The 26,807-nt window shown below is 67.7% G+C and overlaps 10 protein-coding genes across 10 annotated transcripts; 6 read left to right on the forward strand and 4 right to left on the reverse strand.

The window, feature by feature from the left end:
* Positions 1-167: 167 nt before the first annotated feature.
* Positions 168-1,814, forward strand: FA09DRAFT_5012 (hypothetical protein). The gene is made up of 8 exons (XM_025745691.1): positions 168-291; positions 365-427; positions 567-688; positions 1,054-1,093; positions 1,153-1,221; positions 1,282-1,523; positions 1,578-1,614; positions 1,669-1,814. The coding sequence occupies exons 2-8, from the start codon at positions 392-394 to the stop codon at positions 1,714-1,716; spliced, it is 594 nt and encodes a 197-aa protein (XP_025601466.1). The 5' UTR covers positions 168-291; positions 365-391; the 3' UTR covers positions 1,717-1,814.
* Positions 1,815-2,334: 520 nt separating this feature from the next.
* Positions 2,335-5,416, reverse strand: FA09DRAFT_335819 (putative karyopherin beta-1 subunit; the record flags this gene model as incomplete). Its single annotated transcript, XM_025743801.1, has 8 exons — positions 2,335-2,603; positions 2,661-2,757; positions 2,814-4,163; positions 4,216-4,326; positions 4,386-4,700; positions 4,820-5,203; positions 5,265-5,323; positions 5,377-5,416. The coding sequence occupies 8 exons, from the start codon at positions 5,414-5,416 to the stop codon at positions 2,335-2,337; spliced, it is 2,625 nt and encodes an 874-aa protein (XP_025601467.1).
* A 704-nt stretch (positions 5,417-6,120) lies between these two features.
* On the reverse strand, positions 6,121-7,986 carry FA09DRAFT_292701 (hypothetical protein; the record flags this gene model as incomplete). The annotated part of the gene is made up of 8 exons (XM_025740018.1): positions 6,121-6,371; positions 6,473-6,688; positions 6,747-6,840; positions 6,907-7,173; positions 7,227-7,393; positions 7,448-7,567; positions 7,621-7,699; positions 7,753-7,986. The coding sequence occupies 8 exons, from the start codon at positions 7,984-7,986 to the stop codon at positions 6,121-6,123; spliced, it is 1,428 nt and encodes a 475-aa protein (XP_025601468.1).
* A 772-nt stretch (positions 7,987-8,758) lies between these two features.
* FA09DRAFT_357788 (hypothetical protein) lies at positions 8,759-10,808 on the reverse strand (the record flags this gene model as incomplete). The annotated part of the gene is made up of 12 exons (XM_025744872.1): positions 8,759-8,996; positions 9,057-9,138; positions 9,271-9,432; positions 9,486-9,492; positions 9,543-9,578; positions 9,628-9,639; positions 9,694-9,761; positions 9,810-10,147; positions 10,201-10,321; positions 10,375-10,514; positions 10,563-10,648; positions 10,700-10,808. 12 exons carry the CDS (start codon positions 10,806-10,808, stop codon positions 8,946-8,948), a joined length of 1,212 nt encoding a protein of 403 aa, XP_025601469.1. The 3' UTR covers positions 8,759-8,945.
* A 613-nt stretch (positions 10,809-11,421) lies between these two features.
* FA09DRAFT_324084 (dihydrolipoyl dehydrogenase) lies at positions 11,422-13,280 on the forward strand (the record flags this gene model as incomplete). Its single annotated transcript, XM_025741116.1, has 6 exons — positions 11,422-11,460; positions 11,515-11,670; positions 11,729-12,360; positions 12,416-12,548; positions 12,601-13,153; positions 13,210-13,280. The coding sequence occupies 6 exons, from the start codon at positions 11,422-11,424 to the stop codon at positions 13,278-13,280; spliced, it is 1,584 nt and encodes a 527-aa protein (XP_025601470.1).
* A 452-nt stretch (positions 13,281-13,732) lies between these two features.
* FA09DRAFT_327150 (phosphoglycerate mutase-like protein) lies at positions 13,733-15,935 on the forward strand. Its single transcript, XM_025741291.1, has 10 exons — positions 13,733-13,894; positions 14,107-14,591; positions 14,645-14,674; positions 14,727-14,993; positions 15,047-15,061; positions 15,112-15,169; positions 15,226-15,363; positions 15,417-15,614; positions 15,669-15,763; positions 15,819-15,935. Exons 1-10 carry the CDS (start codon positions 13,738-13,740, stop codon positions 15,858-15,860), a joined length of 1,485 nt encoding a protein of 494 aa, XP_025601471.1. The 5' UTR covers positions 13,733-13,737; the 3' UTR covers positions 15,861-15,935.
* A 514-nt stretch (positions 15,936-16,449) lies between these two features.
* Positions 16,450-19,094, forward strand: FA09DRAFT_335824 (hypothetical protein; the record flags this gene model as incomplete). Its single annotated transcript, XM_025743802.1, has 2 exons — positions 16,450-17,858; positions 17,918-19,094. 2 exons carry the CDS (start codon positions 16,450-16,452, stop codon positions 19,092-19,094), a joined length of 2,586 nt encoding a protein of 861 aa, XP_025601472.1.
* Positions 19,095-21,611: 2,517 nt separating this feature from the next.
* On the forward strand, positions 21,612-24,043 carry FA09DRAFT_327153 (mitochondrial carrier). The gene is made up of 9 exons (XM_025741292.1): positions 21,612-22,316; positions 22,546-22,607; positions 22,660-22,762; positions 22,817-22,985; positions 23,043-23,254; positions 23,306-23,437; positions 23,501-23,607; positions 23,665-23,778; positions 23,832-24,043. Exons 1-9 carry the CDS (start codon positions 22,043-22,045, stop codon positions 23,937-23,939), a joined length of 1,281 nt encoding a protein of 426 aa, XP_025601473.1. The 5' UTR covers positions 21,612-22,042; the 3' UTR covers positions 23,940-24,043.
* On the reverse strand, positions 23,969-25,997 carry FA09DRAFT_5500 (hypothetical protein). Its single transcript, XM_025745715.1, has 4 exons — positions 24,660-25,997; positions 24,444-24,604; positions 24,294-24,384; positions 23,969-24,231 (listed from the first exon to the last, which is right to left on the reverse strand). Exons 1-4 carry the CDS (start codon positions 25,741-25,743, stop codon positions 24,122-24,124), a joined length of 1,446 nt encoding a protein of 481 aa, XP_025601474.1. The 5' UTR covers positions 25,744-25,997; the 3' UTR covers positions 23,969-24,121.
* A 1-nt stretch (position 25,998) lies between these two features.
* On the forward strand, positions 25,999-26,541 carry FA09DRAFT_5486 (hypothetical protein). The gene has a single exon (XM_025745714.1). The coding sequence runs from the start codon at positions 26,134-26,136 to the stop codon at positions 26,434-26,436; it is 303 nt and encodes a 100-aa protein (XP_025601475.1). The 5' UTR covers positions 25,999-26,133; the 3' UTR covers positions 26,437-26,541.
* The last annotated feature ends 266 nt before the right edge of the window (positions 26,542-26,807 follow it).

The raw sequence follows: 26,807 nt of genomic DNA on the forward strand, positions 1-26,807 counted from the left end.
TATCCTGCCCACCATGTCCGCCTACGACCGCGACGCACGCCGCGGCCCGCCCGCCGACTACCCGCCGCCGCGCGACTCGCGCGGCCCGCCCGGCGCCGACGAGCCCGAGCGCTTCGGCGGCGGCGGCAGCCGCGGCGGCTATGCCGAGCCGCCGCGTGGCGGAGGCGGCGGCCGCTACGACGAGCCGCCGCGCGGCGGGCGCTACGATGAGCCCCCGCGCGGTGGTCGCTACGATGAGCCGCCGCGCGGCCGCTACGACGAGCCACCGCGTGGAGGCGGCCGCTACGATGAGCCGCCGCGCGGCGGCTACGGCGGTGGCTACGGTGGCGGAGGTGGTGGCTATGGCGGCGGCTACGACCGCGCCCCGCCGCGCGGCGGCCCGCCGCCGACGATGTACCGCGACGAGTCGGGACGCCCGCTCAAGTCGGTGAGTACAGATCGACACGAATGCCGGGCTAAGGCGACGTGGCGCGCTCCTGCGATGAGCGATGCTGTTCGCGTGCTCGCCGACGCTGGGCATGCCGCCTGCTAGCCTGCGCTCGCATCTGTGCTGACGCTTTCCTCAGGTGCTCTACGTGAACGGCTTCCCGGCCTCGATGAGCGCACGTGACCTTGCGTACGAGTTCGAGCGCTTCGGTCCGCTTGTGCGCTGCGACATCCCGGCCCTGCGCACGCCCGACGCCAAGCCGTGAGTGATCCATTCGATCGATACCGATCCGCTTCCTCGCGATCCGCCTGCCGAGCCCGACCCGCGGTCGAACACATGCGAGTGCGAGCCGCACCGAGCTGCAGCTCGATAGGTGCTGCGTGTATCCGATGGAGCTGCGTGCGAGCCGGTTCTTCGAAGCCGACCTTGCTGCGTCTCACGCGAAGGATGACCGCGACGCTCCCAGCGGCGCGCTCGAGTAGCGACGATCGGCTGCGACAGCAGAACGACTCACGACCGCTTTGACTCGCATGCGACGACGTACGCTCGGTCACGCTGCCTCGATCCTACTCCGCTCTCTCCGCACCGAAGCTCACGCAAGCTGCATGCGCCACCCTCCTCTGCAGCTATGCGTTCGTCGAGTACCAGGACGCCCGCGACGCCCAGGTCAGTCAGCCGTTGCGCTTGGATCCGGGCGTTTCGCTCACGCTGGCTGTCTCTTGCAGATCGCCCATCAGAAGCTCCACGGCGTGCGCCTGACGCCGTCGACCTCGCTGGCGCTCCAGTTCGCCAAGGTGTGTCATTCGCTGCCTTCCCAGGGCTCCAATACTGACGCTGATGCTCTGCATCGCCAGCGCACGCCCTCTGCGCAGTGGCGCTTCGAGGGCGCGCCCAGCACGCGCCCGCCGGCGCCGCCGCGTCAGCGCTCGCGCTCGCCCCGCCGCGACTACCGCGACGAGGCGCCGCGCCGCGAGCGCGACGAGCGCGAGACCAGCCGCCGCATCGACGAGCGCGACGAGCGCGACCTTGAGCGTGGCCCGCCGCGTTCGCCTCGCGACGAGCCGCGTGCATCTCGCCCGCGCGACGGCCCCGCTGAGTGAGTCACTTGCGCGCATCTGTGGGGGCTGCTGGCTGAAATCTGGCCTTCCAGTGACGAGGCCACTCGCGACGACGCCCCTGCCAAGGCCGTGAGTGTGGCCCGACGCTGCCCTTGCGATGCCGTGCTCACAATCTCGCTCCAGGAGGACGTCTCGCCCGCCAAGAACGACGATGCGCTGTACCAGGGCTAGACGCGCGCTGTCCGCGCAACGCTCACGCTCTCGAAAGCCCGCGGAATGCCGTCTCGTCTGTGCGCACAACCCCACTCGATCCGGCCCAATTCAAAGTGTTTTTGATTGTGCGACTCGCGCGAAGCCACCTGGAGATCCTGCGGCTGAGGTGGTGAGGTGAAGGGCGGGCGGGCCCGCTTTCATGGGTGGGGGTCAATCAGTGTGTGGGCTCGAGGGAGGGACAAGTGTGGGATGGGGCGGAGGCAGATGAAGGGGTGGCAAAAGCATCTCGCGTGGCGACTACATGAGTGGGGTTGGGGGAAGGTATACAGGGGACGGACGATGCACATGCGAGGGTGAGGAAAGGGAGCAAGATGAGCGGCGGCCAAGTTAAGACGAGACTTGTGGAGTAAGGGCGGCGCGACAGCCTGGATGTAGTGGGAGAGGGGGAGGGGGACCGGCGGCCTGACCTGCGGCAGTCGAAGAATGACCGCGCGAGCAGGGTCGGCCGGGCGTCTAGGGCGTCAATGCGGATGGGTCGTCGTGACGTGCGCAGGAGCGAAGATCGGCGACAAGGCGCCTCCGTCTTGCCGTGCGGTGCAGGAAGAGGGCGGAAGAAACAGAGTCTAGCTAGCGACATCACATGGCCTTGCGGATCTGCTCGCGCGCCCAGGACGCCACCTTGCGCGTCTCGCCGCCCATCGACTTTGCGCGGGCGGCCTTGATGAGCTCGGCGACCCAGTCCTGCGTCAGCAGCTGCTTGAGCTCGCCGTTGGGGTACGCGGCGCAGATGTCGCCCAGCAGGCCGATGCTCGAGCGCAGCAGCTCCTCGGTGCGCTCCGACGGCGACGAGGAGATGGCGGCGATGAAGCTGAGGATCGACTCGACGTACGGCTGCAGCAGGTCGGCTGGCGGAGGAGAGTGAGTAAGCATGCAAATCAGAGACGCCTTCCCGCGGCACTCACGGCGAGAGTCAGACAGGATGCCGGCGACGATGCCGGCGTATGCGTCAGTGATGGCCTCGCGCAGCGTGGTGAAGAACTCCATCAGCGACCACTCGACCTGCGGAGATGAGGGTCAGCCACGGCAAAGGGCTGCGTCACTGCAGCGCGACTCACTGCGGCGCCAGGCGTGGCGGACTGGGCGGCCTGCTGCAGCGTGGCCATGGTGTTGGGCAGGAACGGTGCGAAGCCGGCACCGGTGGCCAGTGCGACGTCTCCGAACGAGCTGAGGATCACCGGCTTGACGTCGCGGTTCAGCGACGCGCTCTGCACGTTCTCCGTCAGCGCCGTCATGTACGGCTCGGCGTAGTTGATCGCGGCCGGGCCGAGCGCGCGGCACACGTCGCCGACGATGCCGACGGCCGTCTTGCAGAGCATCGTCTCCTGGTGGTCCCGCAGCGCGCTCAGCAGGAACGGGTTGAACGAGGAGATGTACTTCTCGAAGCCGCCCTCGGCCGCCGTTGCGAAGGCGCCGACAGCCATGAAGGCGTCCTCGAGCGCCTCGCTCTGCTTGCCGCAGCTCTGGATCGTCGTCAGGAGACTCGTCATGATCTGGTCGCCCAGCGGCATGATGTCCTGCCCGAGACGCCGCATGACGGCCTGCAGCACCGAGCACAGATTTGTCTGCAGCTCTGCCCAGTTGTTGCGGTCGTCCATGCCGACGAGCTGGCTGGCGACGCTGTTCAGGTGCGCCTGGCGCGCAAGGATGTTGACGACGACGTTCGACACGTGCGGCAGGCAGTCCTGCGCGCACGCAGCGACGGACGTCGAGAGTGCCTCGTACGCCGAGGCGCGCGCGTTGCCCTCGTTCGACGGGCGGTCAGACGCCGCGAGCAGGCTCGAGACGATGCCCTCGAAGTACGGCGACACGACGCTCGTCGCGGCCGGGTTGCCGTCCGGCGTTTGGCTGGCAGCGCCGCCGAGCTGCTCGCACAGGTTCATCAGCGACCACGAGCAGTTCGTCGCCACTCGCGGCTCTGCGTTGAGGTTCGTGACGAGCGCCTGGATGAGCGGCTGCAGGTGCTGGTCGACCTTGATCGCGCTGCAGGTCAGGTCAGTGATGCGCGCGAGCGTCCATGAGGCCGTGTCCTTGACGGGCGTGCTGGGGTCGCTCATCAGCTCGATGATCGTCGGCAGTGCCTGCTCGACAAGCGGCGCGAGGTTCGACTCGTTGGGGCCCTGCAGGATCGAGCCAAAGCACATGACGGCCGCCTCGCGTGCGTTCCACTGCGCATTCTTGATGTTGGCCTCGATGAAAGGGATGGCGAGAGGCACAATCTCGTCGGTCGTGACCTCTGCCAGCAGGCCGACAGCGGCGCCTGCCGACTTGGCCGCGTTCCACTCGTCCTCGTCCGCATCCTCGTCCGTCTGCTTGAGCGTGTCCATGAGGACGGGCAGAATTTCGGGCAGAGCGATGCGGGCGAAGCCGTGACATGGGCGGTCTGGCTCGTCGCCGTACTCGTGTGCCTGCAGCCAGCGTCAGGCGAATCCTGCGTGTGCGCTGCACGCTTCCACTCACCTCCTCGGCCTCCATCATCAAATCCAGCTCCTCCTCGCACACCGTCGACCAGAACTCGATGGCCTGCATCGCCACCGTCGGCTCCGGATCCCGCATGCCCAGCACCGTCAGCTGCACAGAGAGGCCCGTCAGTGACATGCGCGGGCGCGGGCGTGCGTGCCAGGACGCACCCCGAACAGCGCCTGCTCCATGTAGAAGCGCATCTTGTCGTAGTAGAGATGCATGATCTGCACGAGGCACTCGAACGCCGCAATCTTGATCTTGACGTCTGCGTTCTGCGTTGCCTCGCAGATGACCTGCATGATGTAGTTGCGCTCGCCCTCGCGCTCAAAGTTGGCGCGCACAAACTCGAGCGAGTTGAAGAGCGCCTGCAGTGCCGCCAGCTGCACCTCCGTCGACGTCTCCTCCTTCCGTGCGCCTTGAATCACGGCCGTAAGAATCTCGTTGGACTGTGCGGCGAGCACCTCTGGCTTCTCCGAGGCAGCCTGCAGTGCAGTGTCAGCTACAGGCCCGGTAGGCGTAAACGCGACACTGCCCTGCCTCTAGCCACTGCTCTACGCAGCGGCATACGCAGGTTCCCACTGCCGCCTCCACTGCCACTCACAATGATCTCGCAGGTGAAGCCGATCGTCTGCAGAGCGGCCTGCCGCAGCCGAATGTTGTTCAGGTCAGCCATAGCGGCCGTCAGCTGGCTGATGAGGTCCGGCCATTGCCCACGCGGCAACTCGATGGCGGCAATGGAGGAGATAACCTGTGCCGAGACGACACCGACACGTGCGTCGGGCGAGCTGAGCGTGGAGAACGTCTTGCTCTTGACGTCGGCCTGCGCGTCGGGCACGAGGCTGAGCCAGCGCTGCGCATACTCCTCCAGGCGCGCGGGGTCGCGCGCCGTCAGGGCGTTCTTCACGGCCAGGCCGGCGGCGTTGCGAATGTGCGGCGGCGACGACTCGTTGGCCAGCTCAGCGGCCAGCATAGTGACATATGCCGGCTGCATGCAGTCCGTCAGCAGCTGTGGCCACTTCGCTGATCCTCCCGCAGCAGCTACTCACGTAGCTGTCGACCGAGGCGCGCTCGAGCTTCTGCTCGGCGTCCTGGCGCACGGTCGCATCTGCGGTACAGCGTCAGCAGTCGCGAGCGAATGAGCTGCACGGCGGTGCTCACCGGGCGAGAGCGTGTTCTGGAGCAGCTCAGCTGCGTTCATGCTGGGCAGCGGGGGCCGCTAGGCGGCGCGCAATGGGCGGGGAGCGGAGAGAAGGCGACAAGGCAGAGCGTCGCGAAGGCGCAGGCAAAGCTCGCAGCAGGGGCTTGAGCTTGGCGGGCACTCGAGAGGGGGTCGAGACGTGAAGCGGCGGCAGCGGAGAGGCGCAGACGCGGACCTCGGAGGGACGGGCGGAGGAGCGGTGCGGGAGGGATGGGTAAGGAGAGAAGGCGACGGCGCACAGACGGCCAGCCGAGATGCAGCAGCAGCCCGGCGGCACGGCGCAGCGCTGCATGGGCGAGGCGACTCGAGGCGCGCGCGCGCATCAGGGCAGCAAGGGCGAGGCGCGGCGCTCTCCTCTGCTCTCCTGCTGCACAAGCAGCTGCGCTGCGCGCCTGTCGATCACAGGAGTACAACTCCACGGCCAGTCGCTCGGCCGAAACGCTATTCGCGCCCGCGCCGGGTCAGCGGCAATTTTTGTATGCGTCGCCGGCGTGTCGCCGCGAAACGAGCAGACCAACACCGCAGCGCAGCGCGCGTGCAGCAGCCGGCACAGTCGCTTCTCGACAGGTCGTGGATCAGAGGACAGCATGGCGACGGTCAACATCGCAGGTCATTCACACTGAGGTGACGGGCGCTGTGGCCGGGCTCGTGTTCATGCGCTCTGGTCTACAGATAGTGCACATGTTCCATTCTAGTGACCCGTCTCAGGCGTCCGTGATCGCGCACGAGAACGGCCGGCCGACGATGCCCTGCGCATACGAGTCGCGGATGCTGACTGCCGACGCCCACATGCCCGTGATGGCGATGAACGTCGTGACGCAGAGCACAGCCGCTGCAGCCGCCAGCATGACGGCACAGCGCGCCGGAGTGATCTCGCCGTGCTTGCGCTCCTCGAGCGCGCAGTACACGGAGAAGGCGGCGGCGGCGGCGAGGAAGGCGGACCAGAAGGCGGAGGCTGAGAGTGTGTGGGGTCAGCGAGGTTCGTCGATTGTAATGCGGGTCAAGACGCTGTCCAGTCGTGCTGCCATCCACCCCCACATCTCTCCACTTGCTCACCTTCAACGCCCAAAAATGAGCTGAAGAACGGCAGGATCATGGCCAGGATGGCGGCCAGGACCCATGTCACGGCATTGATGGCCGTCCAGATGGCCCAGCCCCACGCCTTCGTCTTGAAGAGTGAGGGGCGCATGCGGAAGAGCTTGACGTAGAGCACCTTGCCCGACACCTGTGCGCTCTCGCAGCCGGCCAGCAGAATCGTGCCGAGGCCGGTGCCTGTGGGGTAGACAGGTCAGCAAAGCAGCCGTGGCCTCGCTCCCTGTGCGCTACGCACCGTACGCTGCCTTCTGGTAGATCGGCTGGAGCGCTGCAATGCTCGGAGATGCAACATCCGGGCCGAGGTTACGGTAGACCACGCCTCCGACCACCTAAGTTGAGGAAGAGTGGCATGGTGGGTCAGAGCAGGCACACGAAGAAGAAGCGGTGCCATTCACGCAGTAGAGCACCAGCTGGAAGATGACCAGCGTCCTGAGCGCTCGCGGGAAGCCGTGCTTGGGATCGTGCATCTCCGCCATGAGCGGCAGGTAGGAGGGCGACGAGCCGAACGAGACGAACAGGTTCGTGATCGCCAGGCAAGCATCGAGGAAGCCCGGCTGAGCTGCTGCGGAGATCGGCTGCACCACGGTGCCGTCTGCTGGCCCAGTGACGCCGGAGGCGATCAGAACGATGAGCACCGAGACGAGAATCGAGATGACGGAGAACTACACAGAGTCGTCAGTCTCTGACGACGCTGCATGATGGAGAAGTCACGCACGACGGCAAGCCACGAGAAGAGCTTGTACGATCGAGGCAGCGAGAAGAGGAACGAGATGATGGCGAAGACGACGTAGAGGGCGATGGCGCAGGTTTGCGGCGCACGCCAGCCCAGCGCATTGAAGGCCTTGGCGCCGAGCAGCACGTGGTTGCCCTGCAGGAAGACACCTGGCAAAGCGGCCGCTCAGTGAATGCAGCGGGATCGCCATGCAGAGCACGCACTGAAGATGACCTGCGTCCAGCCGAGCACAAAGGCGCCGACGCGGCCGAAGAGCAGGTCGCCGGCGTCCTCCAGAGAGTGGATGCCGGGGTACCTTTGCTGCAGGCGGTGGTACGACATGCCTGGGCTAGCGCGTCAGCACTCTTCCAGCGTCGTGGCCAGGTGCCAGGCTCACCCGTGTAGTATGTGAGAGCCGCAAAGACGCAGGCGAGAATGACGAACGGAGCGACGCCAAGCGTGGCGCACACCGATGGCTAGCGTCTACGATGAGCGGCTGCGCTTCCGAAACTGGTGGCGCTTCACTCACCAGGCTCAAGATGCCCAGCGCAATCGAGTAGGCACAGCTGTTCCACGCACAGCCCTTCCACCCCATCGTGCGCTCCAGGCCCGTCGACTCGGCCTGCGCAGACGGCGCGCCGTCGGGCAGCGCGCCCTTCTCGCCATCGAGGCGCTTTGTCTTGCGCGCCCCGTCAGCCACATCAAGCACCTCATGCCGGTAGCGCTCTCGCCGCGCATCGCTGCGCGGGCCGGAGAAGAGCATCCACCGCCGTGCACGCGGGTCGTGACGCGAGGGCGCCAGCGTCGAGCCGGCCGGCGAGGCAGGTGCGACTTGCGGCTTCGACGCGGCGGCGCCGTCGCTGACGCTGCTGCTGTCGCGCACAGTGGGCTTTTCGGTGGTGCTCATCTTGGAGGAGCGTGGTGGTGGGACGCAGCAGTGCGGGGGCGGTCAGGCGAGACTGACATCAGAAGCGCCTCTCGCCCGAGCCGCGGCGCAGCTTGGCGAGTTGGGCCGGAGCATCCCTCGGGTCGCCCGACCCCTCGCTGCCGCACCACAGCTGCGCTGAGGTGCTGTCGCAGATGCTGCCGCTCTGGTGCAGCTGCACGCCGCAGCTCCATCCTTGCCGGTGGGGCTCTGCAGCTGCGCCCTGAGCCACCTGCTAGCGCAAGCAACGGCCACGCGGATGCGCTCTGGCGAGGTGCAGAGATGCAGATGACGTCGCGGGCGTGAGGCGGGAAGGCTGCGCTGCAAGCCCGAGCCGCCGGCCGCGCTGCGGTGGAGTGGAGCCGCGGCGCGCGTGTCCGCCGACACTCGTCAAGTGCCGCCGCCCCTTGACACGCCTCGCTTGGCGGGCCGCTGCCGCCCGCCGCCCGCTCCGCCGGCTCCGAGCTTGCGCGCGGCCGAGCGAAAGGACGGCTGGCCGCGGGCGGAGGGCCGATGGAGGACGCGGGGTGGTGGACCGGGTCGCCATTGCCTCTCTTCCACGTTCCTGCACTCCTGCCGCCTGCTTCCGCAGCTGCAGATGCTGCGGGGCCCCAGACGTGCACGAAGACAAGCAGACAGCGGATAAAGATAGATCGGGCAAGAGAGGATATAAGGTAGGGGCCAGAGCGCGGCCAGCGCCAATGAGCAGGGCCTGTCCGTCCGTATGTGCAGGACACAGCGGCGCTTCGAGACCGCTCGAGTCGTCCGAGGCCAAGCCTCGACGTCCGCGGGCGCAGCTACGCCTCGCTGATGCCAATGCGGTCGCCCACGCGCACCATCGTCTCGACCTGAAGAGCAAGGCCTCTCAGCGAGATCAAAGACGCTCAGGCAGCGAGGCATCTACTCACGCCAGCGAGCGAGTTGGCGCGCAGGTCTGCGTCCCAGGTGACCTTGGCCGCGGGCGGGAAGACGGCGATGCAGGTCGAGCCGCTAGATGCGAAGTCAGGGGGTCAGCACAGCTTGGCCGGAGGAGCCGCTCGCACGCCGCGCGGAGAGCATGCCGCGGGGGCACGGACATGCCTCCGCCCCGTGTTCGCCGTGACTGCCACCGTGGCCGCTCACCCGTATGCAAACCAGCCAGCCTCCTCGCCGCGCGCCACGCTCGAGCCCTGGCTCGCCTTGCTCCAGCCGATCGAGCCCACGAGCAGCGCGCCAATGGCGACGAACGCCACGGGCACGTCGACGCCGGCACGGGGCGTCCAGGTCAAGTTGAGCACGTCGCGTCTGCGAGAGGCATCAGTGACGGGCAACAAGTGGTCGGGGCCGCCAGCACCGACCGGTTGCCTGCGAGAGGTAGTCAGTTGTGCGCCACCTGACACATCCACAACACGCACATGTGAACACATCAAAGTCTGCGTTCACGGCTTGTGCTGTGGCGCCAGTCAGCATCGGGCAGAGGCTGCGTCGCAAGGTACGCACGATTGACCGTGTCTGCGGCACGACTGCGTAAGCAGCGATCTCTCCTATGCACATCACAGCACTCACAGTACTCTCCGGCCTCGTGGCGCGTCGGTCCGCAGACGGCGGGTCCCACGGGATGGTGGAAGCGGTGGCTGGACGGGCATCAGCACTGCTCCGATATGCTGTCCTGCCACGCTCACTAGTCTGCCGGTGCGAGTCTGAAGATGGCCAGCGAGCTGCCGGGCGGAAAGCAGCGGTCCGCCAGGCTGGTGTCGCCAAGCAGGTGCCGGATGCTGAAGTGCTTGCCCTTGATCCACACGCGCGTCGCCGCCTCGACGTCGTCGAACACCGTCAGCCGGCAGTCTGCCGCGCTCGACACGACGGCTGCGTTGCCCTGCTCGGCCAGTGGACGCGCGTCGGGACGGATCTTGCGGAAGAAGAACTCATTCATCGACGGGTACTTGATCGGGTCGGGCTCGAGCAGCTCGCTCGTGTCGATCTGGTACGTTTCGATGAAGCTCTTGATGTGCTCCAGCACCTAATACTGGATCTCAGCCGGAGCGAGTCAGGCGTGGGCGACGGCACACTCACGGCGGCAGGATCGCTGGCGTCGTCGTACAGCTTGCCCTGCTTGATGCTCATCTTCTCGAGCACATCCTCCACGCTCGAGTAGCGCAGCAGACTCGTCTTCTTCGAGCTGAAGAAGAGCAGGCTGGGAGAAGCGCGTCAGCTAGCAGTCAGCCTCGCCTCACGAGCCAGACGAACTGCATGCCGATCCGAACAGCCACGGGCATCGACTCAAAGATGCGCTGCTCCGAGCCTCGGATCGCGGTGTAGTTGCCGAGATGATGGTCAGCGAAGAGATCGTCGAGGCGGGACTGCGAGAGCCCCTCCACTGCGGCGACCTGGAGACAGGTCAGATGCGTGCAGTGCGGCAGCGCAGCGATGCTGACCTTGCTCCACCAGTGATGATGGTGCTGCTTGGCAACCGGCGCCGGTGTGTACGGGTTGCCGGCCGCGCTCATGCCGAGCCGCTCGTCTGATACAAGTCAATATACGGCCTTGAGTCATGACAATGTGCTGCGCTCACCGTCGCCATGGTGCTTGCCCTTTGCGGTGTTGCTGACGAGCGCCTCGAGGGCCGCGACGATGCCCTCATGCTCGCCCGTGCGCGGCGAGTGCGCCGCCGTGTCCGCCATGACGGGGCCAGTGCGAGAGCAATAGCTTAAGCGATGGGTGACGGGAGCCGTGCTTGTTCTTGCGACGCTCTCCTCGCTCGCCGACGAGATGCTGTGGCCGGGAAGGAAGCGCTGGCGCCTGCGAGATGCCGAGGTGCCGGCAGCGGCAGCGGCCCCCTGAGCGGCGCACGGGCGCGCCGCCACGGCTCGCGGCGTGGGAGCAGCTGCATCACGTGCGGGCGTCGGATCCTCGGTCCGTCTCGGGCGGCGCGCCGCTGACTCCGCTGGTGGCGCGCCGGCCCTGTGCCGCGCGGGTGCCTGACATTTGCTGGGGCGGCGCGGCGCTGGCGGGCGCAGGCAGGCCGCCTGCGCTGGGAGAAGTTGCTCGGTGGCCGCCGGCGCCGCGGCGCACGGCGCAAGCGCGGCAAGGGTGCGGCCGGGAGCCAGCCAAGAAGCATGCTCGCGTTGGGTCAGGCGCAGCACTCTGACTTGCTCCTCGTCCATCCTCGCACAGCTCCACCACCTCGCCGCCACCCTCGCAGCTCCACACGCCAGCCGCATCCACTGCAGCTGCTGCATCTCGCGCCCAGCGCCCGCTCAGCCTCCTCCTCCACCCCGCCCGTCTCTGCCCGCCATGCTTGCCGGTCTCGCGACGCGCCGTGCTGCGCCCCGGGTGCGTGCTGCGTGGGGAGCGCCGTGTCGCAGCGCCGAGCTGACACCCGCGCAGGCCTTCCAGCCCATGACGCTGCCCACAGTCGTCGGTGCGCCGCGCATCGCCCGCCGCGGCCTCGCCTCGGCCGCCGAGCCCTACGACGTCGTCGTTGTCGGCGGTGGCCCGGGCGGCTACGTGGCCGCCATCAAGGCCGCCCAGCTCGGCCTGAAGGTGAGCAGCGACAGACGCTGTAGCGCAGCGCAGCGATGGCGATGCGGCGTAACCGCAGCTTCTGCACCGCCCGCGCCACGCCCCCGTCTTGGCCCACAAGCTCACACCTCCCCCACAGACGGCGTGCATTGAGAAGCGCGGCGCCCTCGGCGGCACCTGCCTCAACGTCGGCTGCATCCCGAGCAAGGCCATGCTCAACAACTCGCACCTCTACCACCAGGCCAAGCACGACTTCAAGAGCCGCGGCATCATCGCCGAGAACGTCACCGTCGACCTCGGCGCCATGCTCAAGGCCAAGAACGGCAGCGTCACGGCGCTCACCAAGGGCATCGAGGGCCTCTTCAAGAAGAACAAGGTCGACTACATCAAGGGCCACGGCGCCTTTGCCGAGCCCGGCGCTATCAGCGTGCAGCTCAACGACGGCGGCGAGACGCGCATCGAGGGCAAGAACATCATCATCGCCACGGGCTCCGAGGTGACGCCGTTCCCGGGCATCGAGATCGACGAGAAGCAGATCGTCTCGTCGACGGGCGCGCTCGAGCTGCAGCAGGTGCCCAAGAAGATGACGGTCATCGGCGGTGGCGTGATTGGCCTCGAGATGGCCTCGGTGTGGAGCCGCCTCGGTGCCGAGGTGACGGTCGTGGAGTTCCTGGGTGCGATTGGCGGCGCCGGCATTGACGCCGAGGTTGCGTGAGTGCAGGTCGCACGCTTCTGACGCAGGCGCGGCGCTGACGCCCGGCTGCAGCAAGAAGTTCCAGTCCATCCTGCAGAAGCAGGGCATCAAGTTCAAGCTCAACACCAAGGTCATCGGCGCGGAGAAGAAGGGCGAGACCGTGGCGCTGAACGTCGAGGCGGCCAAGGGCGGCAAGGAGGAGCAGGTGCGTGTGCGCGCATGCGCTGTATGGGCTGCCCACTAACTTGCTTCCACAGCTCGAGTCTGACGTCGTGCTCGTGGCCATTGGCCGGCGGCCCGTGACGCGCGGCCTCAACCTCGAGGCCGTGGGCATCGAGGTGGACAACCGCGGCCGCGTCGTCGTCGACGACCAGTACAACACGTCGTGCAAGGGCGTCAAGTGCATCGGCGACGCCACGTTCGGCCCGATGCTGGCACACAAGGCCGAGGAGGAGGGCATTGCGGCCGTCGAGATCATCAAGTCGGGCCACGGGCACGTCAACTACGGCTGCATCCCCGCCGTCGTGTACACGCACCCCGAGGTGGCGTGGGTGGGCAAGAACGAGCAGGAGCTCAAGGACGAGGGCGTCAAGTACCGCCTCGGCAACTTCCCCTTCCTCGCCAACTCGCGCGCCAAGACCAACGCCGACTCGGAAGGCTTCGTCAAGTTCATCGTCGAGGAGGAGACGGACAAGATCCTCGGCATCCACATCATCGGCCCCAACGCCGGCGAGATGATTGCCAGCGGCGTGCTTGCCATGGAGTACTCGGCCAGCGCCGAGGATGTCGCACGGACGTGCCACGCACACCGTGAGTGGCGCGTGCAGCGGCTGCGTGTTCCCCTCGCTGACGCCTTCATCCCACAGCGACGCTGTCGGAGGCCTTCAAGGAGGCTGCCCTCGCCGCGAGCACGGGCGGCAAGGCGATCCACTTCTGAGCGCGAGAGGGCGGGCGCCGCATGTCACGTCAATGATCATTTGCTAGAGTAGCCGGTCGGCGCGAGTGTGCTATGGGTCTGGCTGCGCGACTGATGCCCAGATGTCAGCTCCGAGATCGCGCTTCGAGCTGTCAGGCCTTTGCTCGCGTGACTCTCGAGCGAAACGCGGCAGTGGCGCTCGAGCTGTGCACGGCCATGCTCTACGTGTCAATAACTGCACCTCGATCTGCCTGTGAAGCCAGCTGCATTCGAGCGCATGGACCGAGCCGAAGGAGGGGCAGCCAGCGAGGCGAGCAGCAGAGGCGCGGCTTGCTCCCACGCGCCGAAAAAGCGTGGCTTGATGATGCGCTCATCCTGCAGGGCGGAGCGAGATGCGCCTCCTGTTGCAGGGTCCGCTGCCCGGCGCCGACTAATTTCGCACCTCTCTTCCTCTCAGACCACCACCTCCTCACTCACCATGCGTCTCTGCTCCGCCGCTCTGCTCGCCGCAGCGGCCCTCACGGCCGGCGTGCCCGGCGTTGCGCCGTCGCCGCTGCGCCAGCAGGTGCTGCAGGCGCCGCCGATGCACGGCGTCAAGTTCAACCCGCTCGAGCACATGAGCGGCATCGCGCCCTGTGAGTGCCGGGAGCGGGTGTTGGAGCGGGAAGATAATTTTACATGTGGCGGAGAGGGCGGCAGACGCTGCAGCCAGGCGGAGACGGCCGCATCTCGCAGCACACGGCCATGTGGAGGATCCGGGCCGGCACGAGAGAGGCCCCCACATTTCCGTCGTGATGCTTCACAGGTGTGCCCAGAGGCTGCACAGCTGCTCACACAGCACCCGCAGACCACGATGCGCCCGGCGCCAACATCAGCCCGCCGAAGGGCTGCCGCTCGCTCGCCATGGCGCTGCTCATCCGGCACAGCAGCATTGTGGCCAACGACGATGAGTGGGAGGACTACATGGAGCCGTTCGTGCAGCGCCTCGATGCACACCGGGCCGCCGGCGCCGCCCTGCCCGAGAGTGGGCGCCTGGCGTTCCTGCGCGAGTGGCAGAGCCCCATCAACAATGACAACCTGGAGCAGCTGACGCAGCCGGGCGCGCACGACGCCACAGTGCAGGGCCGCCGCCTGCGCAAGCTGCACCCGCACCTCTTCCCGCCGATGGAGCTCGGCCGCCCCGGCGGCAAGGAGGCGCTGGCCGGCAAGGTCAAGACGCCGTTCAAGGTCTGGACGGCCTCGTCAGAGCGCGACATCGAGACATCCAAAGCGTGGATCCGTGGCGCGTTCCCAGAGTGGCAGCGCGGAGACGATGGCGAGGGCGACGGCAAGGTGAGCCGGCCGTTCGTGGCGCTTCAGACTGCAAGCTGACATGCTGTGTCAAGTTCCTCACGCTCGTGAAGGTTCCAAACAAGGTGCGTCGGCTTTGTTCCCCTTTCCCTCGTCACACGCTGACACGTGCTGCAGAACCCTGACTGGGGCGCGAGTCTCACGCCGCACAAGGTCTGCAAGGGCTTCAGCAAGGAGCCTGGAAAGCCCGAGGCGCAGCAGTGGCTCGAGACGTTCGGCCCGCGGCCGCTGGCGGCGCTGCGTGACATGGCGCCCGAGTTCCCCTGGGAGCTCAACGATGTGATTGCGCTGGCGATGCTCTGCGGATACGAGTCGGTCATCAAGGGCGTCGGCAAGACGGAGTTCTGCAGCGTGCTGCAGCCCGACGACTTCCGCGACTTTGGCGTGAGTGTAGCGGAGATGGACGCTGAGCTTCGAAGCTGACCGCGAGCTTGCAGTACTGGAACGACATCGTGAGCAGGCTGAGAGCGTGAAAGCGACGTGAGGCTGACCTCTGCCGCAGAAATATCACCACTTCGTTGGCTACAAGAGCCCGATGGCGCCGTACCTCGGCATGCCATGTGAGCGGCGCAACTGACCCGTTTCTCAATGCGAGACTGACACCTCATCTTGCTAGGGCTCAACACCAGCCTGCACAACCTCGAGGCCGCGACCACTGGCAAGCACCCGCACCTGCAGAGCGGCGACGAGCCGGCGCCGATCCCGCCGAACGCGACGCACACGCAGTTCCTGCTGCCGTACTTCACTCATCGCGGTGCGTGCGCTTCTCCTTTCTACCCTCTGTGCATCGCTGACTCGCTGGTACAGAGGAGCCGCCGGTGGTGATCACCGCGCTGGGCCTGATGAACCAGACGGCGCAGTACGACCTGCCGCTGGACCACAACCCGGCCGACCGCGTGTGGAAGACGAGCCACGTGCTGCCCTTCCTGGGCCACGTCGGCATCGAACGTCTGACGTGCGATGCCGGCTCCGAGGGCTCGGACTACATCCGCGTCGTCATCAATGGTCAGTCGTCTCCTCATTGTCGTTGCTGCCGCAGCTGACACGCATGGCATACAGGCGCCGTGCAGCACCTCGAGCACTGCCAGAGTGGCCCGGGCAAGAGCTGCCCGATGGAGCAATACAAGGCGTTCGTCGCAGAGAGGATGGAGCAGGTGAGCGTCTCCTCTGTATGCAGCCAGACCCCGAGCTGACGTGCGGGTCGATCAGTACGGAGACATCGAGGGCGCGTGCGGCGGCATCAAGACCTGAGCGAGCCTCGGCGCGAGTCGTCCCGGCCACGCAGCACTAGATGATAGAGCAAGCAAATAGACAAATATCAGAGTGAACAGCTGGCACCAGTTGCCGCATCGCTGTGTGCGCATCGAGTGTCCGGTGTGTCGGGCGAGGTGGTTGAGCAAAGCGTGGGAGCAGCACGCAAAAAATTGGCCGGCGCCGCACGTCTGGATCTCGTGCGGGAGGCGCATGCCACTCTTCGAGCGCTGCTGACAGCGACGACGCTCTCGTCCTTCCTGCCACCATCACTCCTTTCCGGCGCCGCACATCTCTCCACGCGGCCATGTCCGCACATCCCGCCCTTTCCGCCGTCGCGCGGCGCGCAGCGCAGCGCGCGGCCGTGCGCCCGCCACTGCCCGCCTCGCCGCTGCTCCACCTCAGCGCCGCACCCGCCGCACACGAGAGCGCAGCACATGCCGGTCCGTCGCGGGTGTCGCAACAAGCAGCCAGACGCCAGCTGCACAGCAGTGCATTCGCGGCATCTCCTCTGGCCACGCCGCTGCGGGCCGTCCAGCTGCGCCATGCCGTGCTGAGCTGCGAGGCCAGCTCGAGCGCCAGCCGCGCGATGCACACCTCGGCGGCCTGCGCCTTCCAGAGCAGCAGCAGCCGCTCGCGAGACAGCAGATCCCAGCGCGGCGGCAGCTCCGATCGCGGCGCTCGCGGCGGTGCTCGCGGCGGCGGGCGTGGCGGACGCGGTGGCAGAGCGCCAGGAGCGTATTTTGCACGCCCCTCGGCGGCGCCGGCGTTCGGACCCACGTCGAAGATCACGCCCGAGAAGGCCGCACAGGAGGCGCTGGACCAGATCACCGACATGCGCAAAGACACGGCGCTGCGACACATGTTCGTTGCGCTTGGTCTGCGTGGCGAAGGACCGCGGGCACTCGTTGCTGACGAGGCGGTGACCGAAGATGGCGACGCCGAGATCGTCGGGCTGCTCATCGATCGGTGGGCGGAGGAGGTGCAGCCCTTGATCCGCAAGGCGCTCGCCTTGCACCTGGAGGGCGACTTGGAGGCACAAGAAGGCTGGTCCATCGCCGAGCTGCAGGCAGCACACACTGCCGAGGCGGAGCAAGGCATTGCGCGCATAGCCAATGCCTCGCTCGTGCAGCACCTCATTGCACAGCTCAATGCGCTTGCCACATCCGGCCAGGCAGAGATCGCCGCATCTGCTCGCGCGGTCGCACAACAGCTGGCCGAGGTGACGAGGCTGATGGACCTGCGGAACCCGGCGCTCGACTACCCGACTGCGCGCTCGCTCACTCGTCACATCCACCTGCACGTCGGGCCGACGAACAGTGGCAAGACGTATGGCGCGCTCGTGGCCCTGTGCAAGGCGCGCAACGGCATCTACGCTGGTCCGCTGCGTCTGTTGGCGCACGAGGTGTGGGAGCGCATCAATGCCGGCGCCGTCTCTGCCGACATTGCGCCTCGCGCCTGCAGCTTGCTCACGGGCGAAGAGCGGCAGCTGCAGCTCGCGTGCGGCCTCACCGCATGCACTGTCGAGATGCTGGCCACCAACATCTCGTACGACATTGCCGTCGTGGACGAGATCCAGATGATTGCGGACAAGGACCGCGGCTACGCCTGGACTCAGGCGGTGCTCGGTCTGGCGGCCAAGGAGCTGCATCTGTGCGGCGAAGCCAGCGTCGTGCCGCTCATCCGCCGCATGGCTGAGGCGTGCGGCGATGTGGTGCACGTGCACGAGTACAAGCGCCTGACGCCGCTCGTGGTCGAGGAAAAGACGCTCGGCGGCATCCGCAACGTCCGCCCTGGCGACTGCGTAGTCAGCTTCAGCCGCTCGGGCATCTTCAAGCTCAAGGAGAAGATCGAAGAGGCAACGGGCCTCAAGTGCGCGCTTGCGTACGGCGCACTGCCGCCAGAGACGAAGAGCGAGCAGGCCAAGATGTTCAACGATCCGCAGAGCGGCGTGGATGTGATGGTGGCGAGCGATGCCATCGGCATGGGCCTGAATCTGTGCGTATGCCGACCTTCACGTCCATCGCTGCAGAGCTGACTCCTACAGCGGCCCACAGAAAAATTAAGCGCGTCGTCTTCGAGTCGCTCCACAAGTGGAACGGAAAGGAGCAAGTCTTCATGTCCGCCTCGCAGATCAAGCAAATCGCCGGACGTGCCGGGCGCTACGGCACAGGCAAGGCGGGAGAGGCGGCAGACGCCAACCGCGGCAGCGTCACGACGATGGATCCCCAAGATCTGCCGGTTCTGCGCCAGGCACTCGAGTCGCCGCTGGTGCCCATCGAGCAGGCTGCGCTTCAGCCGCGTCCAGAGGCGATGCCGGAGCTCGGCACGCTGATGAGTGCGAGCTCGTACAAGCCAGTCGACGACAAGCCGAAGCCAGCGAGCAAGCAGCGCAAGCAGGATGAGGCCGACGACGCGGCTGCCGAGGAGGAAGCCGGCGAGACGCAGGTCGAGCCTGTCAGCGCAACGCTCGACTACGGCAAAGCGCCGACCCTGAGCGCAGTGCTGGAGGCCACACAAGCAATCACGCGCGTGGACCACCGCTCGTACTTCCTGAGCCAGTTCAACCAGGCCGCGCAGATCTCGCCGCTTGTTGAGGCCGCAGCGCGGCAAGCGCACCTGCCCTTCTCCGAGCGCCAGAAGTTCTCTAATGCGCCGGTCAACACGCGCGACGAGCGCGTGACGGCGTCGATGTACAACGCCGTGCGTGCGTATGCGCGCGGCGAGCTCGTGCGCTTCGAAGAGGTGGTGAGGGACCTGGGCATGCTCGAGGCGCTCGAGGAGATCGAGCAGGTGCGGCGCGGCGCCGAGGAGCGCAAGGCGCAGGCCGTGGCGCGCGGCACGCCGATCAGCAAGCTCAAGAGCCTGGCGAGCTACGCCAGCGCCGACGACATCAACATCAACACGCTCATGCTGCTCGAGAGCCTGCATCGCACGCTCTGCCTCTACCTCTGGCTCTCGTTCCGCTTCCCGCTGGCCTTCTGCCACCACCATGCCGTCGAGGACTACAAGCTGCGCGACGAGGAGGCCATCCAGTTCTGCCTCGAGACGATCCGCGACGGCCGGGCACGCCGCATGCAGGCGCGCGAGTTTGACCGTGCCGCAGAGCGCGGCTACCGAGGGAGCACGGGCGGCGCTCGGCGCGGTGATGATCAGGCCAACGCTGCGAAGTGGGCCCTTGGCTCGTCGACCTCTTCCCAGCACCACGCACGGCAGTATGCATCGTCGCCCTAAGCCGGCATTCACCCTTCACACAATCGCATGTCATGCTTCATTTTGTCTAAGACGGCGCGGCACCGCGCGCTGCCTTGCGATCATGGCCGCGTGACCATGCCGAGCCTGCCTTCTCCTTCGCTTTCCGTGCCCGGTCGTTGCCACTGTGCCCGCCGCCTCTGCCGCCACTGGGTGCTCCTCCGCGCCCTCCACCACTACCGCCCCCTCCGCCGCCGCGCCCGCCGCCGCCTCCGCGTCCACCCCCGCGTGGCAGACGGCCTCCGCGTCCGCGGTCGGGCCCGAAGCGTGGCGTGCCGTCGTCTTCGTCCGTGCCGGACGGCGATGCAGCGCGTGCGGGCTGAGGCGCAGCAGACATGGCGAGGCGCGAGAGAATCGCATCGCGCTTCGGCTGCGACAGGCGAGTGTGTCAGCCCTCCGCAACTGCGGAGACGACGCCGCGTGGCGCCAACTCACGTTGCGCTCAAACACGACCGCCCAATCCTCCACCAGCGCGTTGTCCCAGCCGCTGCCCAGCTGCGCCAGCATGTCCTTGCGCACAGCACTCTTGCGCGCGCGCTCGTCGCGCGCAAAGGCGCCCGCGCCGTTGACGAGCCAGGCGCGCCGCAGAATCTCCTCGACGCGGGCGCGCGGATCAGGCGTCGCGGCACGACTGGCCGCAGTGCTGCCAGGGCGCGTGCCGGGCGCTGAGCGCAAGGCGCCGTCTTCGTCGTCGCTGACGTCCTCGGCGCCCGCTGCGTAGCTGCGTGCATCGCCGCGTGGCCCGACGAGCGTGGAGATGCCGTGCCGCCGATCCTGCGGCGCCTCGACCTCCAGCTCCTCCTCGAAGCCGACGTCGAGCTCGCGGCCGAGGTCGTCCTCGTCGTCACTCTCAGGCGCCTCAGCGCGCGCCAGTGTGAGCCGCTTGAGCTCAGAGGAGAGGCCTTCGTCGTTGCTGCTGCGCTGTCCGGCCCAGCGGAGACGAGCGGGGTCGAAGTTGAAGCGCGCACGGTTGGCGGAGGCGCCTTCGTCGACGGCCGGCGCTGGGGCAGGAGCTACGGGCGCTGGCGGAGACGGCGGCGGCAGATCCTGTGCTGGAGGCTCGTCGTCGCCCTCGTCGAGCAGCATCGACGTGAGCTCCTCGATGCCCTTGCCTGCGTAGCGCGGCGCAGCGAGCCGCATGCGCAGTGGCTCGCGCTGCAGATGCGGCAGCAGCGAGGTGAGGGCGTCGAGTGTCTCCTCGCTCGGCCCAGCTGCTGCTGCAGCAGCGCTGCTCTGAGCAGAGGAGCGCACGGCCTGCAGCGTCTCCTTCCATGCCTCGGGCCGTGCGCCTGCTTTACAGGCCTTGGCGAGCTCGCCGCTCGGCGCAGCACCGCCCGCAGCGCGCAGATCCGCTGCTGCATCGAGGAGATGAGCCTGGGCGCGCACTCCGGCGCCTGACGTGCCCTTGGCAGCAGTGTATGCCTGCTCGAGCAGCGGTGCCAGCGTCGAAGCATGACCCTCGAGCGACGGCAGTGGCAGTGCGGCACAGAGTGCCGCCACGACGTGGGCTGCGCGTGCGATGTGTGTGGGGCGTTCGTGCGCTGCCTCAGCGAGTGCAGCCTGCAGTGCATGTGCAGCGGCGTCGAGCAGCTCGTCGGCCTCCCGTACCTCGACGGAGTGGCGCAGCAGGCGGCGCAGCAGCGGCCGGCGCACCGAGCCATGCGCGGCGACGACGAGTGCGAGCAGCGGCGGCGTGCCGGGCAGCAGCGCGCGCACGAGGCTCGGGTCGCCCTGCGTCTGCGTGCGTCGCAGCAGCGCCACGAGCGGCTGCACTGCGGCGGTGTGCTGTGTGGCCAGTGCGGCGTCGGCGAGCAGCGCGTGCGTGGCCAGGGCGCCGAGGGCCTGGTGCAGCGTGGCCGCGAGGCGCGCGTGGCCGACGAGGTGCGGCAGCGCGGCGGGCGCCAGCGAGGCGATGGCACGCACGGCCGCGGCGGCGGCGGCGGCGTCGGCGTGCGGCGCTGCGGCGCTACTGCCTGCGCCGTTGCTGCTGCTGCTGTTCATCGAGGGTGGTAGTGTGCGGGATGAGCGTCGCGGCTGCGTCAGCGTGGAGGAGCATCGCCGCTGCTCCACCTGATGCTTCGCGCCCGGCGCACTCGGCCGCCGAACGCCGTGCGCCCGCCGGATGCGCGCGCTCGCTGCTGCACGTGCCGGCCAGCGCTGACAACACCGCGGCGCGCCAAGGGCTTCCCGCCGCCTCGCCCGGCGGCGCGCGCGCTATCTGCTAAATCGAATGGTCGGCGGCCGAGCATCGCCCGGCAGCGAGCGCAGCTGCGGCCTTGCCTGCACGGGTTTGCCTTCACTTGCCGACCTAGACTGCCAAGCTTGAGCTGGGGTCCACTCCCTGCGGCCCAGCAAGCAGCGAGGAGCGGGTTTGGGCTTCGGCTGGGTCAGCAGTACCCGACGATGTCGCTCCGCGGCGCGCGTCATGCAGCTCCGCCTCATGCGCCGCGCCGGGCGCGGCGCGAGCAGCGAGCAGCAAGCGCGGCCGCGCGCGCGACCTTCGCTCTCGCCGCCGTCTCCACCTGCCTCTGCTGCTCCCGCCTCCGTGTCTCGCCTCCAGTCGTGCTGCCAGCGCGCCCGTCTCTCTCGCCGCCTCTGCGGTCTCGCACTTCCGTGTGCAGCAGTCTGTCCTCGTTGCGGCCGGCGCCGTCTCTTCGGGTCCGGGACAAGCGGCGCTCGTCTGACCCTGTTGGTCCCACGCATACACTCAGCAGTCACTGCACGATAGAGCCACGCCGTCCCAGCAGCACCTCGCAGTCGTCTCCCCGAGTCTCCTCGCTCCAGCACCTCCTCGTACGCGCTTCTCCCTGTCGCCGGTCGCCGGCCGCCTGCATTCTAGACGCTGCACCGCGCTCGCATAGAGGCTCCTCGCATCGCTCACCGCCAGCGCGCCCGTGCAGCACGCAGCTGCACGCGCCTCGTCTGGCCGCATGACCTTCCCGGGCTCGGCCGGCCTGGCCGACGGCGTCTCCAGCCTCGCCAGCGGCAGCGGCAGCAGCGCCTCGAGCTGGTCCGCCGGCTCTAGCGCCGCAGCTGCGGGACCGAGCAGCTCTTCGGCGGGCGGCAGCAACAGCTCGGAGATCCCGCTGCTTTCCGCCCTGCCGAAGCTCGTCTCGCCCGACGATGACTCGTTCATCGGGCGCACGTCGTCGTGGATCGGCGGCAAGCGCATGAGCCGCGCCGAGGTGGACGAGATGCTGTGGAGTGAGTGCACCTCGTCTGGGATATCGAGTGAAGGGGCCATGGCTGCGGACGCAAGTTGCAGTGCGAGAAGGCCGCGGTACTGGCTACGACATCGCTGCAGATGCTCTGCGCGAGCATCTGCGTGCTGGTCCGCAGCGCTGATGAGGCGTCGAGCTGCCTGACGCACCTCTTCCACTGCTTGCTATGCCGACCTGTGAGCGATCGCTGACTGTCCGACTTGCTCCGCCAGACTACCGCACAGTCTTCTCCGCCGGCAGCGCCTCGCTTGTCTCCACCGCCGCATCATTTCCTGTGCGTGGACTTGCCTCTAACACTGATCCGCAGCAGCTCACGCTCCTCGCAGTTCGACTCGCTCAAGTCACGCTTGCAAGTCAAATACTATCCGAGCATCTGGGCATGCGGGAAAGCAGTGATGCGCGAGGAGGGCATGAAGGGCTTCTTCCGCGGTGCGTGTGGATGCTGTTCAGCAGGCGCCCGCACGGCTGATCTCTTCTGCGCAGGCGTGTGGATCCCCCTGATCACGATCTCCTTCGTGCGCACGAGCTCGTTCAGCATCTACGTGGGCACCAAGGATGCCCTGCACACGCGCGGCATCTTCACCGACCAGAGCTTGCTGCACACGGCCGCGAGCGGCATGACGGGCGGCGCGACGAGCGGCATGCTCATCAGGTGCGCACCACGTCGCCAGACAGGGATCGCGCGAAGCTGACTCAAGCGCGCGCACAGCTGCGGCTCGGCGCCCTTTGAGCTCGTCAAGGTGCAGCGCCAGCTCGAGTACCTCACCGCCGTGCAGCGCGGCCTCGTCTCCAAGGTCGGCTCGCGCTACGTCGCGCGCTCGGGCTACCAGGCCGCGCTCGACATCTGGCGGCATCACGGCGGGCCGCGCGGCTTCTACCTCGGCTTTCCGCTGCACATCTGCCGCGACACCATCGGCACTGGTGCGTCCAACAGCATGTGCATGCTTGCGCTTGGCTGACACCCTGCATCAGCGCTCTACTTTGGCTTCTACGACACGACGCGCGCGCTCGTGGGCCGCTACTCGACGGGCACCGGCGGGCGGAATGGCTCGGCGCAGCTCTTCGGGCTGCCGGGACCGGTCGTCTCTTTCCTCTCGGGTTCTAGTGAGCACGTGTCTCGATGCAGCCCAGCATAGTCAGAGCTGACGCTACTGTTTGCGCGCACAGCGGCGGGCATCGCCTCGTGGCTGCTCGTCTACCCCGTCGACCTGCTCAAGACCAACGTGCAGCAGCGCGCGCTGAGCGGCCAACATCCGCAGATGAGTGGCACGCAGGTGAGCACGTCTCCTTCCACTGCATCGCCGGCGCGCGTGCTCATCTCAGCCTCGCAGCTCTTCAAGCACCTGATGCGTGCGCGTCCGCCAAAAGACGGCGCCTCGGACTCGGCGGTGGCGCGCTTCCTGCGGCTGTACCGCGGACTCGGCGTCAGTGCCGTGCGCAGCTTCGTGAGTGTCCCTTCATGTTGCCGCGCTGCTTGCGCTGACTCGCGCACTCCCAGATCTCGCATGGTCTCACGTGGATGATCATCGAGGGCGTGTCGCAGCGCATCAGCGAGCGCGTCGGCCCGGGAGCCGACGGGCGGCCGAGGCAGGCCAACGAATTATAGACGTCCTGCCTGCGCCAACTTGGACTGCTAGGGCTGAGCGTGAGGGGCGAGATGGCGCATGGGTGCATTGCGCGCTCAGTGGAGCATGGGATATATGGTCAGCGCGTCCAGAGGTGACGAAAGACGGGAGCAGAGGGGGAAGAGGGAGACAGAAAGCGGGCGCACAGGCACGCTGGCTGCGCTCAGCCGGTGTGTGCCTCAGCAGCCGGCGCGAGCGCAGCAGTGTTGCGCGCCTGGCTGAAGAAGATGCGGCACGGCCGCTGGCAGATGTTCTCGAGGCTGTACGTGTTGCCTGTGCGCACAAACTTAGTCAGCGAAGCGATAGAGGGCCCTAGAGAGCGAAGCAGCGCGCACCTTTGGGAACGAGAAAGATGCCGCCGGGCGCCAGGTGGAAGTTCGTGCGATGCACGCGTGCGCGGACTGCGCCCTCAATGACGACGAAGACCTGTGGCGCAGAGCTCGTGTCAGCACGGCGTCAGCCCCTCTGACAAAGCAGACACGCACGTAGTTGTTGTCCTTGGTCGGCTTCGTCGGCTTTGAGCCGCCGACGGGAATGTCGAGCACGCCGGCGGCCATGAACTCATCGACGCCAAAGACCTTTTCGAAGGCGAAGCTGTTGTTGAAGGCCGTGCGCGGGCGCACCTGCGACGAGGTGCAGACGATGCCTGGAGCAGACCCTGTCAGCGAGGGAGAGAAGCAGGCACAAGGGCCGACACTTACGTCGTGACACCTCGCTCTCCGCATCGACGTCCCACACGAGGCCGTGCGGCTCCGTGTCCTTGTCCCAGCCGTCCTCGGGGTGCACCGTTGGCGCCGTGGGGTCGAGTTCAAACTCGACCTCCTCATCCACCGAGCCCGCCTTGCGCCGCTTGACGACGGGCTTGTTGCCGCCCGCCGGCACGGCCGACTTGGCACGCGGGCGCTTCATGCCGGCAAACGTGCCCTCGCCCTCGGCGCGCGGGATGCGCACAATCTCCTTGAGCACGGGCACGGGCGGCGCGCCGTAGCTCTTGCCCGGCAGGCGCTCGAACGCATCGCCGTCGATGGGCTCCTCGTCCTCGGCGTGCTCGCGCACCGCCGGCATCGAGGGCCGCCCGAAGCGCGCACGCTCGCCGCGCCAGTACTCGAGCGGCTGGTAGCGGTAGCGCCCGCTGCGGCGCACGCCGCCCTCGCTCTCCTCGCTCGTGCCGCGGTGGTAGGCGGAGGGGATGCGCTCCACCACCTGCTGCTGCACCACGCTCGTCGGGCCGCGCTTGCCGCCCGTGGCCTTGGTGCGCTGCACGGTGCGCTTCTCGACGCGCAGCGGTGGCGCGGCATCGTACTCTGAGCCGGACGAGTCCGACTCCTCGACGGCGCGCTTCTTGCCCTTTGCTGGCGCGCGAGCCTTGGCGGGCGCGCTGCTGCTGGCCTTCGCAGCGCTCTTGCCGGCCTTTGGCCGGGCGCGCGGACGGGCTGGCGCGTCGGTCTCGTCGCCCACCGCTGCGGCCTTCTTGCTCGTCTTGCCCTTGACGGGCGAGACGGACGAGCCCTTGCGCGCCTCGTGCACATCCCACTGGCCCGCCGACGTGTACTCGAGCGCCTCCTCGCCCACGTCCGGCTCGATGATCTCCTCGAGCAGCTCGCCGCTGAGCTCCGCCGCAGACTCAGTGCTCGCCTCGCGCACGCTGCGGTGGCCCAGCTGTGTCCGCTCCTGCGCCGCACGCCGAGCGGCCAAGCCTGCAGCGGGCGCTCGCGGGAGCCGCATCGTCTCGTCTGCCGAGCCGGCGTCTGAAGGCGCCGCGGCCGCGTCGTCATCACCGGCCATGGCGCTGAGGTCAAAGGAGGGGTGGTCGCCAAAGTCCAGCGGCTCGTCGTCGTCCTCCGGAGAGTCGTCGTAGGCTCGCGAGGATGAGGCGACCTTGGAGGCACGCCCGGCCGTGCGCGACGAGGACTGGCGTGGCGAGTCGTAGTCGATCACCGAGCCGGCATCGGATGCGCGCGAGTGCGCAATGGAGCGGCGGTAAGCCGAGCGCGGCGATGGCGGCGAGCCTGCGGTGGAGAGGCTGCGTTCAGCACCGCCCTGCCAGTGTGTGGAGCTACCGCACGCCGGGCGCAGAAGCGGCTCGTCTCGCACCGACAAGACTTGACACTGCCGCAGCTGCGCCACTGCCGCAGCTTCGCGTTAGTCGGCCTCACGCCGCACTCACTCTGCTGGATGTCCATCATGCTGCTCTGTCCGCGGCGCGACGAGCTGCCGTTTGCGACGCTGCGGCGCGAGGCGACACTGCGGCGCGAGCGTCCGCCCGCATCGTCCTCCTCATCGTACTCCTCCTCGTCCTCCTCATCCTCGCTGTCCTCCTCCTCCTCGCTGCGCACATGCTCGTCGAGCGCACGCTTGCCGGCGCTGAGGAAGTCGTCGAGGTCGGCGCCCATGCTCGGCGCACGCATGCCGGTGCGCGAGCCGACGCCCGCCTCGTGGAAGCGGCGCTCGGCGCGCCGGGACGCCATGGCGGGCTAGAGAAAAGGGAGGCTGCGCTGAGCTGTGCGGTGTGGCGCGAGTGTTTGTTGTGGGGTGCCGCTGGCGTGGGCGTGGAGGATGAGGGCAGAGGGAGAGAGAGAGGAACACGCCGCTGCCGGCCCGCTTCAAGTTCTCGCCCTCGCCGCCGCGGCCGGCCGTGTATTTCTCGGCGCGCCGCCGCGCGCGTCAGCGTGGAGCTAGACGCGTGGCTGCGTGCACCCGCCGCTGCACCCCGCCTCTCGCTGCGACAGGGCCGACCATCGCCCGCTACAGGCCCACTTCTGGCCAGCTGGCACGGGGCGTCTCGATTCGGCTCAACATTGCCAATTCAGAGGCGCGGCCAGTTGCAATGTCGCAGCAGGCCGCTCGCC

The sequence above is a fragment of the Tilletiopsis washingtonensis genome (genome assembly GCF_003144115.1).
Source record: "Tilletiopsis washingtonensis strain MCA 4186 unplaced genomic scaffold FA09scaffold_1, whole genome shotgun sequence".
Classification (NCBI taxonomy): Eukaryota; Fungi; Basidiomycota; class Exobasidiomycetes; order Entylomatales; genus Tilletiopsis; species Tilletiopsis washingtonensis.

Bases quoted from the DNA above. Each gene is read 5' to 3' on its own strand.
- FA09DRAFT_5012 (XM_025745691.1), top strand. From the start codon at position 392: ATGTACCGCGACGAGTCGGGACGCCCGCTCAAGTCG. The intron at 689-1,053 runs GTGAGTGATCCA...CCTCCTCTGCAG, and splicing joins CGCACGCCCGACGCCAAGCC to CTATGCGTTCGTCGAGTACC. The intron at 1,524-1,577 runs GTGAGTCACTTG...CTGGCCTTCCAG, and splicing joins CCGCGCGACGGCCCCGCTGA to TGACGAGGCCACTCGCGACG.
- FA09DRAFT_327150 (XM_025741291.1), top strand. From the start codon at position 13,738: ATGCGTCTCTGCTCCGCCGCTCTGCTCGCCGCAGCGGCCCTCACGGCC. The intron at 15,170-15,225 runs GTGAGCGGCGCA...TCATCTTGCTAG, and splicing joins GCCGTACCTCGGCATGCCAT to GGCTCAACACCAGCCTGCAC. The intron at 15,764-15,818 runs GTGAGCGTCTCC...CGGGTCGATCAG, and splicing joins TCGCAGAGAGGATGGAGCAG to TACGGAGACATCGAGGGCGC.
- FA09DRAFT_327153 (XM_025741292.1), top strand. From the start codon at position 22,043: ATGACCTTCCCGGGCTCGGCCGGCCTGGCCGACGGCGTCTCCAGCCTC. The intron at 22,986-23,042 runs GTGCGCACCACG...GCGCGCGCACAG, and splicing joins ACGAGCGGCATGCTCATCAG to CTGCGGCTCGGCGCCCTTTG. The intron at 23,438-23,500 runs GTGAGCACGTGT...TTGCGCGCACAG, and splicing joins CTCTTTCCTCTCGGGTTCTA to CGGCGGGCATCGCCTCGTGG.
- FA09DRAFT_5500 (XM_025745715.1), bottom strand. From the start codon at position 25,743: ATGGCCGGTGATGACGACGCGGCCGCGGCGCCTTCAGACGCCGGCTCG. The intron at 24,605-24,659 runs GTAAGTGTCGGC...GGTCTGCTCCAG, and splicing joins GGAGAGCGAGGTGTCACGAC to GCATCGTCTGCACCTCGTCG. The intron at 24,232-24,293 runs GTGCGCGCTGCT...TTGTGCGCACAG, and splicing joins CATCTTTCTCGTTCCCAAAG to GCAACACGTACAGCCTCGAG.
- FA09DRAFT_5486 (XM_025745714.1), top strand. From the start codon at position 26,134: ATGTCCATCATGCTGCTCTGTCCGCGGCGCGACGAGCTGCCGTTTGCG.